The sequence below is a fragment of the Photinus pyralis genome, unplaced genomic scaffold, assembly GCF_008802855.1.
Source record: "Photinus pyralis isolate 1611_PpyrPB1 unplaced genomic scaffold, Ppyr1.3 Ppyr1.4_LG8, whole genome shotgun sequence".
Lineage (NCBI taxonomy): Eukaryota > Metazoa > Arthropoda > Insecta > Coleoptera > Lampyridae > Photinus > Photinus pyralis.
This window is the reverse complement of record NW_022170819.1, coordinates 3,206,255-3,217,213: the sequence shown is the minus strand read 5'-3', so window position 1 is coordinate 3,217,213 and position 10,959 is coordinate 3,206,255. Positions and strand designations below refer to the sequence as shown.

General features: G+C 39.9%; 2 protein-coding genes across 4 annotated transcripts; both read right to left on the bottom strand.

The window, feature by feature from the left end:
• Positions 1 to 1,325: 1,325 nt before the first annotated feature.
• Positions 1,326 to 2,999, bottom strand: LOC116179037 (probable low-specificity L-threonine aldolase 2). 2 transcript variants are annotated; one of them, XR_004146944.1, is made up of 7 exons: positions 2,559 to 2,999; positions 2,426 to 2,500; positions 2,192 to 2,361; positions 2,040 to 2,142; positions 1,922 to 1,981; positions 1,738 to 1,874; positions 1,638 to 1,691 (listed from the first exon to the last, which is right to left on the bottom strand). XR_004146944.1 is itself a non-coding variant. In XM_031498738.1 (6 exons), exons 1-6 carry the CDS (start codon positions 2,788 to 2,790, stop codon positions 1,378 to 1,380), a joined length of 1,149 nt encoding a protein of 382 aa, XP_031354598.1. In that variant the 5' UTR covers positions 2,791 to 2,992; the 3' UTR covers positions 1,326 to 1,377. The 2 variants fall into 2 exon arrangements, 1 of the variants encoding a protein (XP_031354598.1); XM_031498738.1 differs by having other exon boundaries at positions 1,326 to 1,691; positions 1,922 to 2,142; positions 2,559 to 2,992.
• Positions 3,000 to 6,825: 3,826 nt separating this feature from the next.
• LOC116179036 (probable low-specificity L-threonine aldolase 2) lies at positions 6,826 to 8,434 on the bottom strand. Of its 2 annotated transcripts, XR_004146943.1 has the most exons (7): positions 8,077 to 8,434; positions 7,944 to 8,018; positions 7,709 to 7,875; positions 7,557 to 7,659; positions 7,439 to 7,498; positions 7,255 to 7,391; positions 7,069 to 7,209 (listed from the first exon to the last, which is right to left on the bottom strand). XR_004146943.1 is itself a non-coding variant. In XM_031498737.1 (6 exons), exons 1-6 carry the CDS (start codon positions 8,306 to 8,308, stop codon positions 6,878 to 6,880), a joined length of 1,164 nt encoding a protein of 387 aa, XP_031354597.1. In that variant the 5' UTR covers positions 8,309 to 8,434; the 3' UTR covers positions 6,826 to 6,877. The 2 variants fall into 2 exon arrangements, 1 of the variants encoding a protein (XP_031354597.1); XM_031498737.1 differs by having other exon boundaries at positions 6,826 to 7,209; positions 7,439 to 7,659.
• Between the last annotated feature and the right edge of the window lie 2,525 nt (positions 8,435 to 10,959).

Genomic DNA, 10,959 nt, shown 5'->3' with positions numbered 1-10,959 from the left:
CGGTACAAAGTACTTTGACACAAAGGGCATCTGCTCTGAAGATAGGGGTGCCACACAATTAGCTCAATAGTACAAAAATCATGTTTTATCTTACACGTAAACTGTTTTGATTTATTTTAAATAGCTAATAATGCCTTTTCTTTGTTCCAGATTTCAGAAGGGCAGCCTTTATAAAGGTAGGAATTTTTCTTTTTGCATGCGGGTATATAATATGGTCTATTGCTTTTTATATTTTGTTTATTTAGCAGTGGCGAAAAGTGAATAATGTGCAATAAATTAAGTAAGTATTATACTTAGCTGGCCTTCGAGTTATAGTACTAGGTGAGTTGTTGCCATTATCTTAGTGACATTAAATTTGGCTCCAAATGGTCTTTTTGCGGAATCAGTGTGTACCTACTTCAGACGAGTCAGTATGGCTATGAATTCATACCATATGTGTGAAGTAGACGATTTTCTGTGCGCATCAGACCGTGAAGCTTCGTCTTCAAGCTAAATGATTTCAAGGGCCGTTACACCTCACTTAGTATTATACAAAGATCAGCTTAACTCTCTTTAAAAGAAGGTAAGTGATTAGCGGCATTCGTTTATTACTGAATAATGTGCTTTAACAATTTTTTAATAAACGAAGACAACGCAAATTCTCTTTAAATTGATACTGCTCAAGTGAGCGAGGTGGGTACAAGATATCTTTATAACATAAACCCTAGTCAATCTTCAACTAAACTTCTATTACACTCCTTTCATCCGAACTATACAATTATCTTCGAAACTTCTAAAGTAGTAAAGTTTATTATTGATTATAGTTTGGAAAATTTTTTCATAACTTTTAAAATAATTGGAAATGTGCGGAAAATTTGAGAGTGTGGTACATTTGGAAAATGTATAATAGTTCTGAGAAATGTTGAAAATGCTCAACATTTTTAAGAAGGTTCAACCTCGGGCTGGTCTTTTCCGGACTTTAGAAAGCTAAACGCAGTAACGGAGAAAGACGCATATCCTCTTCCTTACATATCTTCCATCCTAGACAGGCTACACAACGCCAGATATCTTTCGTCCCTCGACACAAAATTAGCGTACTGGTAGATCACGGTGACAGAGAACTCAAGGGGCAAATTGACCTTCACCGTATCATGCCGTGGTTTCTTTGGCTTTTGGCGTATGCCGTTTGGTGTCCACAACGCACCATCCACTTGGCAGCAATTGTCTTTTTCGACCTCCTCTGTCCATCAAGTGGCGGTGAAGATCTTCCAGGCAAACCTTCCGACCGAGTTGCGAAATTTTGGCACAAGGTAGCAAGGGAATTTCAAATCAGAGCACATCGGTTTTTCTGAATGGTTTATTTTTCTAGTCAATGATATAAAATGTGGAAGCAACTTATTATGATAAAGGCCTCTTTTTGCCCCTCCGCTTAAGATCCTGGTGAATTTGACCTATAACCATTTTCACTTTTTCAATGGCGCAACTGACGTCTTCGTCTGTAACCTCCCATTGCAGAACAAACCGAGCTTCCTCGTCGTTAATAAAGCCGCCCTTAACACAGACCTGGACAGAATCCGTTGGGGAAACGTGTGCGAGTTTTTCGAGAAACTCCTTTGCCGTTACCAATTTTGAGTCGAAAGTGATCAGTGCCATGTTTGTTTGTACCGAAGACAAGTCCACGCGTACTATGTCGGACTGCATGTCATCAATTGCTACAAGTGGTTGTTAGAAGAGCAATCTGGGCGTAGCCAAGTTTACCTTTTGCTATTTGTAAAGCGTGGTCGTGATCGATTTGTAGACGATCGATCATTTCGTCTAGTGCCAGTAGACACGCAGCTGCGATTATTCCGACCTGTCTAACATCACCCCCCAGCATTTTTCTCAATCGCCTCGCTCTGGAAATTAACTTATGGTACAATGGACAGCGGAGTCTTTGGCTTACTCGTTAACAAAGCTGGCGGTACCGCAAAGTACGGAACCCATCGGGCACCCCAGTCCCTTACTGAAACAAAAGAAAACAGAATCCATATCTCGCGCTATCCGTTTTGCAGGTACTTTACTCTGTACGACTGCGTTCATGATTCGGGCGCCGTCCATGTGGAGCGGTACCTTGAATTTCGAGGCGATCTTCGCGAGATCGTCTATCCACTCCAGGGGTAGAACCTGGCGGGGGATTTCTTGGGTTAATTTTTCAGGGGGTTGTTGCGTTTACCTTTCCTCCGCACAGGTTATGGGTGTTTTCGATAATTATTAGACCGGTCGTGGCCGACCGGAGATTAACCTCGGGGTGAATACGTCGTTGAAGTTCTTCCAGGCAGAACGTTCCGTCTGGCTTGTTGTGGATTTGCGAACATTGGACTCCGGCAAGTACTGCTGCTCCACCTGGTTGTGCAACAACAAACAAAAACGTTAACCCCTTAAAGTGATGGCAGCTGAAACTACTTACCCAGCTCGCACAGATAACTATGACTCTTATCTCCAGCTATAAATTCCACCCCACGCTTGTTACAATGAACCATTACTGCAAAGAAACGCACCCTTGGTAGAGTTCGTCCAATAATGCCCATCAAAAAACCTACTTGCGATTAGATTACACATTGTTCCCGATGGAAGGTAGATCGCATCCTCTTTTCCCAAAAGATCCGCACACCTTCTTTCCAATTTATCAACTGTGGGGTCCTCTCCAAAGACGCTATCTCCAACTTCGGCAATTGCCATAACGTTCCGCATCGCCTGCGTTGGCTTCGTAATTGTATCGGTACGGATATCCACGATACGCACGCCCTTACCGGAAACATTATTTTGAGGCATTACTAGAGCGATCAAAAAACACTTCTAGGTGTACTGACTAACTCAAACAACTGTTGCTAATAAACACGATTCTCACACTTTATGAATAACCTTGGAGATCCTATTGATCCGGTTCATTATAGCGAGTTCGCGCAGCTGTGCTGTTTAAAAATAACTCGCTTTTCAATGACATAACTGGTCAAAGTACATCAATCGTGTTATGGATACATGTCAGATATATTTACAAACATCTACACCTGCCAAGTGTCTGAATCGTTGAAATGGTGCTACTGCGATTCAATAATAAACTTCGATCGCAATGCAAAGGGGGCGCTAACTGCTCGATCTCTGCATATACGATTCACGATCAATCTAGTAGAAGACATTTTGAAGAATTTAAGCACTCAATTGTGACCCATCCTCTTTTTGAGGTAAATTCATAGTTAGTAGGTCACAATTGAAACTCCTATGATTTTAGTGTTAAATCTAGTTTTAACAATCCTCTCAAATGAAAACACTTTGAGCACGGAAACAGAATGTCGGTTTCCTCTTTATACAAGAAATGAAATTTATAATATAGATATGTTACTCAGCTAGAAGACTTGCGAATTTAATATTGAACTTAAAAAAATTGAAAAACTGGACCTAATACTTCTAAACCAGCCCTTACGCTAATTTTATTTACAACAAAGAAATTACATTTAAGTAGAAGAAATTCTTCGAAATATTAAAAGTGTGCACAGTGTGCCGCTTAAAAACACACAATATGTACTTCAAAAGTGTACACATTCTAATGTTGCAACAAATCTTCAACAGATTCTGCAGCGGCATCTTTTAAGACACAAGTCTTCAATTATTTAAAATGTGCACAGTGTGATTTTGCAACAAATCACCATCATATCCCAAAACGGTATCTTTTAACTCACAAAACCTCAAAGGATTTAAAATGTGCACACTGTAATGAAATTATATGGAAAGGTTGGTCAATATAAATGTATCTATACCTGATTCGCCGGGATAGGCGATACAACGTTCGTGGTGTCTGTCTGCTATTGTTGCGATAAAGCTTCAGGGAATGGGAAATTTTCTGAGTTAGTAAAACACGCCCCGAAATTTCCACGGGAACGGGAAAAAACAGGATTGCATGTTTTACAGTGGAAAAAAGACTTGATGGTTTTAATAAAATTTCTCTTTTGGTTTCTTGACTCTTTGGTGAAGAATACTACACCGCCGTGTTTAATTATATAGGTTGACCCAATATAACGGTCTTAATTTATCAGACTGAGATGTCTAAAACAATTAGATTTCTCTCAAATTATCTCCGGACTAATCCCTACCACTTTCAAAATGGCGGCTAGTAATTAAATGAACCATTTCTTGTTTAGAGCAGCTCGGATCTGCTGTACTCCTCAAAATGCACGCGAGTTAGGCTGTTCCTTAAGAACCCGCGCGCTGCACTTTCTAGGGTCCGTTAACTTGGCCCCCCCACTGAGAGATTTCATTATTATTTTGAAATGAATGCGCTCGTTATGCGCTCATATGCACCACCGATAATAACTCTTGCGCCATTATCGTTTTTTAGAAATCCGAAAAAACATTTGGGGGGGGGGCAAGTGAACGTAGGCCCCCCCCCCCCCAGTACGATATTTGTCCCTTACTGATCAGCGGATGCATTTGGTTATGGCGCTTCAAATGCGCCACTTGAATTAAAGCTAGCGCCATTACGGTTAAGCGTGACAAATTTTCAAACAGTGGGGGGGCCAACTTAACGTTTTTAAAAGTTACTTTTTTTTATCTTTAATACGAAATTGTACTCTCAGGTATGCGCTGAATGCGCCGTAAAAGATATCTTTGCGCCATTATTGTTTTTTGGTTTTTGGTTTGGGATATTAAAAAAAAGTAACTTTTAAAAACGTTAAGTTGCCCCTCCCCACTTTTGAAAATTTTCACGGCTTAACCGTAATGGCGCTAGCTTTAATTCAAGTGGCGAATTGAGCGCATATAACAAATGTATCAGGTGACCTAGTTTACAAGGGACAAAATACGTACTGGGGGGGCTACGTTCACTGCCCCCCCCCCAAGGTTTTTTTCGGATTTCTAAAAAACGATTATGGCGCAAGTTATTTCGGTGCGCATAGAGATAACGAGCGCATTTTTTTCAAAAATAAATAACGACTATGGAAATCTCTCAGTGGGGGGGGGGCCCAAGTTAACGGACCCCACTTTCTACATAATTGCATTCTTGCAATGTAGACCTCACTACTACCTACGTAAATTTCATTTGCGCCTTTTGTTGCCCCATTAACTCTTAGTTATCGCCGATAGTCTGAAGCCCACAATTTCCTAAATTCATCAAAAGATCAACGCGCTATAGAATTCAATTACGTAGAACAAAAATATGATCGCTAACTTTAACGGAAACTATGAACTTCCCCACAAATCTAAATTTGCTAAATTTTGAAATTATCATACTCCGGCCACCCGGGACGCTCCGTTATGGAACTTGTGACAATGTGCCTCCCCGGCGACATTTAACTTTAACTCGAAACTCCAACTGCATTAGTCAACTCGAGTTCCTGGACCGACATATCTGCCGATCCGAAACCGATCACTTTTCGATCTTATCCCAGAGTTTGTGACATAGAACCATCCAGATCCCATCTGATGAACTGGGCAGTAAGTTCGTTTGAGTATTGCGGAGTAATTGAAATTGGGGGCGCTTTAAAAGAAAACACGCCAATGAAATAAGAACACTGCCAATCCGCAGGCTTCTCTTTTCGTAGGGATTTCTCTCAAAGACGTTCACTTCCGAGCTTTTCTTTTTCCGCGAAACCATCCACAAAATGGCGAATAAGGTCCGAATCTTTTAATAATTTGTCGTTTAGTGATACCCCATTAGTATTCGCTGTGATATCCCTCACAAATCCTAAGTTACGTGGATTATTTGAATCGACCATGCCAAGATGGGGTATTACGCATGCGGAAGGCAGCTTCTTCGGGGGCCAATTGACTCGGTTGACCTTCTCCAAGTACTCATTCGCTTTTGCTAGGTATTCACGGGTTTCTGGATGTTTTGTAAATTAGAAAGATGGGTAGGGATTAATTCAGAGAAAAGAAATTTGGGGCATTACGTGTCGAGCCGCGAAAGAGCTCGTTGAATAATTGCGGATAATCAAGAAAGAGATTCGGTTTTTGACCGTTGCAGCTACCAAAAAAGTCACGTAAAGTGGTCGAATGATTCCCTTCGGAAGTGTTAAAGTTCACGGTTAAAAAAGTCCGAAACTCGGAAGCGGATTAAATTTCTTTGGTTAAATTTAAGTCTATCATTATCTTAAAATTGATGTCAGAGATAGCCGTGGGTCTCTGCAGAGAGAAAAAATTGAATTGCGCCCCGGGAAGTTTGTTTGAATTAAATAAAATACGGTACTAGGAAAATGTATAATAAAACATTTCAAATATCAAACATAGTTTGGCTTTTAGACCTGGAACCGAGAGGGTTTTTTGCACGTATCATAGTCCCTACGCGGAGGCTTTGGGGGCTGATAGACAATGTTGTTCTCCACTATGAATTCCCCGTATGGTACCCCTAAAGTGTAGTTTTTAGGAGAAGGGGATGAATTTTCAAACGTGTAATTAATATCCATGCCCCTGTATCATAGGTTTCAGGCGTGGGGCCTATGATACATGTCAAAATCCCTCTCGGCTCCAGGTCTATTTTATCTTCGTCTTATAATCCGAAAACCTCATTGAACTTGCTAGATTTGCTCCTTATCTAAACCGCCATTGTGTATACATAATAAATTCTTGGTACATTCTCCTATTTAAAATATTATGTGAAAGCTTAACAAAATTTTAATCGGACCAAAGAAATGGTATCAGAGCAATTAAATGCAAATTCTCAACTGAAAATAACCAAAGTCCTTTGTCTAGATCCGATTATTAATAAAATGTGATACAATTCTGTTTCTTACAATTGATGTTCACAGGTCGGTTTCTTTAGGAATATCATGGTTATGTTGCGCTTATGAAGTTTAGGCACAAATCAGAGCACAACGCTTTTTCCCGAATGGTTTATTTTGAGTTTACGTTACAAGTCAATGAACATTATTTAATGATGTGGAAGCAACTTGTGACAAAGGCCTCTTTTTGCCCCTTCGTTTAAGATCCTGATGAATCTGACTATAACCATTTTCACTTTTTCAATGGCGCAACTGACGTCTTCGTCTGTAACCTCCCATTGCAAAACAAACCGAGCTTCCTCGTCGTTAATAAAGCCACCCTTTACACAGACCTGGACAGAATCCGTTTGGGAAACGTGTGCGAGTTTTTCGAGAAACTCCTTTGCCGTTACGAATTTGGAATCGAAAGTGATCAGTGCCATGTTTGTTTGTACTGAAGACAAGTCCACGCGTACTATGTCTGAGTGCATGTCATCAATTGCTACAAGTGGTTGTTAGAAGAGCAATCTGGCGTAGGCAAGGTTACCTTTTGCTATTCGAAAAGCGTGATCGTGATCGATTTGTAAACGGTCGATCATTTCGTCTAGTGCCAATAGACACGCAGCTGCGATTATCCCGACCTGTCTAACACCACCCCCCAGCATTTTTCTCAATCGCCTCGCTCTGGAAATTAACTTATGGTACAATGGACAGCAGAGTCTTTGGCTTACTCGTTAACAAAGCTGGCGGTACCGCAAAGTACGGAACCCATCGGGCACCCCAGTCCCTTACTGAAACAAAAGAAAACAGAATCCATATCTCGCGCTATCCGTTTTGCAGGTACTTTACTCTGTACGACTGCGTTCATGATTCGGGCGCCGTCCATGTGGAGCGGTACCTTGAATTTCGAGGCGATCTTCGCGAGATCGTCTATCCACTCCAAGGGTAGAACCTGGCGGGGGATTTCTTGGGTTAATTTCTCAGGGGGTTGTTGCATTTACCATGCCGCACATATTGTGGGTATTTTCGATAATTATTAGGCCTGTCGTAGCCGAACAAAGGTGAGGCTTGGGTTGAATACGTCGATGAAGTTCTTCCAGGCAGAACGTTCCGTCTGGTTTGTTGGAGATTTGCGAACATTGGACGCCGGCGAACACTGCTGCCCCACCTGAGTGATAACAGATAATGTTATTTGGTTATGCAACAACAGAAAACCATAGAGCTGGAGCTACTTACCTAACTCGTACAAATAACTATGACTCTTATCTCCAGCTATAAATTCCATCCCACGCTTGTTACAGTGGACCATTACTGCAATGAAACACACCCTTGATGGAGTTCGTGCAACAATACCCATCAAAAAACCTACTGGCGATTAGATTACACATTGTTCCCGATGGAAGATAGACCGCATCCTCTTTTCCCAAAAGATCCGCGCACCTTCTTTCCAATTTATCAACTGTGGGGTCCTCCCCAAAGACGCTATCTCCAACTTCGGCAATTGCCATAACGTTCCGCATCGCCTGCGTTGGCTTCGTAATTGTATCGGTACGAATATCCACGATACGCACGCCCTCACCGGAAACATGATTTTGAGGCATTTTGAGGCCGCAGAGAGAACTCTTTTAGATGAACTGACTCAAACAGCTGAAATAAACACGATTATAACAAATTTTAAAGAGCTTTGGACTTCCTATTGTATCGGTTCATTAGTTCACGCATCTGTGAGGGATAGATAGCTGCTTAAAAATAAATCTGTTTGTAATGACAAAACTGGTCAAAGTACATCAATCGTGTCAGATTTATTTATAAACATCTACAAGTGAAATAAACCTGCCAAGCGTCTGAGTCGTTGCTACTGTGATTCAATAGTAGGCTTCGATCGCAATGTGGAGGTGGCGCCACCTGCTCGTGGTTCTGTAGGTAGTTGTCTTATAAGCTCGGTAGTGATCTCTACCCAAGAAAATGGAGCAGTGAGGGAAAAGATTCGTTTCGCCAAGAATTAAATCCAGAAAAAGCGTTTTGAGGAAAAATTGAGGTGCCAAATTGAGCGGCAACGTTCCCTCTGCGGCCGATGGACTTGCATGGATGGCATCTTCAGTCTCGTTGATCCTCTTGCGTCGCCGCAAGTGGTTGTGGAATTCGCCGGTTTCCGCCTGGTGTTTGTGGAGGTGAGGGAGGTTGAGTATCGTCGTCAAATACTACAATGGCACTTGCGCACGGCTTTGTCATGCCAGTCGTCCTCGGTCATCTTCTTAGCGTATTCTGAAGAGATTCAGAAGAGATTTTGTAGTTTTTGAAGACGTTTTGAAAAGATTCTGAAGAAACGTTGAAGAGATTTGAAAGTTTCTAAAAAAATTTTGAAGAAAATCTGAAGAAATTTTAAGATTTTGACGAAATTTTGAGATTTTGAATGAATTCTAAAGTGATTTTTAAAAGATTCTAAAGCGATTTTGAAGAATATATGTGGAGATTATAGAGAGATTCTAAGGAGATGTTGCAGAAATTAAAAGAGAATTTGAAGACATTTTGAAGATTTTGAAAAGAATCTGAAGAGATTTTGGAGAGATTACGAAGAAATTTTAAAGAGATTAAGAAGAGATTTTTAAAAAAATGTTGAAGAGATTCTGAAGGATTCTGAAGAGATTTTGAAAATATTTTGAAGAGAATCTGAAGAGACTTTGAAGAGATTCATTCTGAAAAAATTCTGAAGAGATTTTGAAGCGATTTTGAATAGATTCTGAATAAATTCTAAAGAGATTCAGAAGAGCTTCTGAAGAAAATTTGAACAGATTTTGAAGAGAATCAGAAGAGATTTTGAAGAAATTTTGAGGAGATTTAAGAGAATTTGCAGAAAGGCTGAAGAAATTTTGAGATTTTGAAGAAATTTTGAGATTTTGTGAAAAATTTTAAAGGTTCTAAAGTGATTTTCAAAAGATTCTAAAGCGATTTGGAAGAATATATGAGGAGATCATGGAGAGATTTTGAGATATTGAGGAAATGTTGAGATTTTGGAGATCCTGAAGAGATTTAAAGGAAATTTTGAAGAAATGTTGAGGAGATTTTGAAGAGATTCTGAAGAAAGTCCGGATGATTCTGAAGAGATTCTAAAGTGATTTTTAAAAGATTGTAAAGCGAGATTTTGAGTACAGTCTGAAGAGATTTAAAGAGATTATGAAGATCCTGAAGAGATTTTAAACGCACGTTTGAGAAGATTTTGGAGCTTTTCAAGAGATTTTGAGATATTGAGGAAATTTTGAGATTTTCGAGATCCTGAAGAGATTTAAAGGAAATTTTGAAGAAATGTTGAGGAGATTTTGAAGAGATTCTGAAGGGTTTTTGAAGACGTTTTGAAATGATGCTGAAGAAATTTTGAAGAGATTTTAAAGAGATTTTGGGGATATGTGACGAAGAAAGTTTTAAAAGATTTTGGAGAGATTCTAAAGAGATGCTGCAGAAATTAAAAGAAAATTTGTAGAAATTTTGAGATCTTGAAGAGAATCTGAAGAGATTTTAAAGAGATGTTGAAGTATTTGAAGAGATTCTGAAGAGATTTTGAAGAGATTCTGAAGAGGTTCTGAAAATATGAAGATTTTAAAGAGATTCTGAAGAGAATTTAAGGATATTTGAGATCTTAAAGAAATTTTGAGAAGATTGTAGAGAGATTCTAAAGAGATGTTGCAGAAATTCTGAAGAGATTTTAAAGAAATTTTTTGAAGATTCTGAAGAGATTAAGAAGAGATTCAGAAAAATTTTTGGAAATTTTGGGTAGAATCTGAAGAGATTTTGAAAAGATTAGGAAGATTTTAAAGAGATGATAAAGATGTCGCCGTGACGCTCTGGTGGTCCATTTGATTGCGGGAAATATGAAGCTGTCGTTAGATGCTCAGCTCCGTTTCTGGCAAGGAATGCGGATCTGTTTAGATCTGCAGCGGATAATGTGTTGACCACAATATTTTCTGGCCATCTGCTTACACCATTCTGAACATTGACTTTTTCTAATTGCAACCCCAACAGTTCTTCGAATCGAAATGGGTACGGGTTCGAATCACGAAATTGTCTCAATGAGCTTACCTTTCCAGCAGACGTGGGTCATTTATAATCATGGGTTACGGACTCACCTTTCTGCATAACCACGTGGCCCAAACACGTATACTAATTTTCTAGGGACCCCGCGCAAACGCTTCGCATCACCTTATTTTCTTGGCCGCCCGTATAAGAGCGAATCTTTTCAAAATTACCCACGCAAACA

Bases quoted from the DNA above. Each gene is read 5' to 3' on its own strand.
- LOC116179037 (XM_031498738.1), bottom strand. From the start codon at position 2,790: ATGCCTCAAAATAATGTTTCCGGTAAGGGCGTGCGTATCGTGGATATC. The intron at 2,143-2,191 runs GTAAACGCAACA...ATCCCCCGCCAG, and splicing joins ATAACCTGTGCGGAGGAAAG to GTTCTACCCCTGGAGTGGAT. The intron at 1,692-1,737 runs GTAAACTTGGCT...AACCACTTGTAG, and splicing joins CGCTTTACAAATAGCAAAAG to CAATTGATGACATGCAGTCC.
- LOC116179036 (XM_031498737.1), bottom strand. From the start codon at position 8,308: ATGCCTCAAAATCATGTTTCCGGTGAGGGCGTGCGTATCGTGGATATT. The intron at 7,876-7,943 runs GTAAGTAGCTCC...GTTATCACTCAG, and splicing joins TAGTTATTTGTACGAGTTAG to GTGGGGCAGCAGTGTTCGCC. The intron at 7,210-7,254 runs GTAACCTTGCCT...AACCACTTGTAG, and splicing joins CGCTTTTCGAATAGCAAAAG to CAATTGATGACATGCACTCA.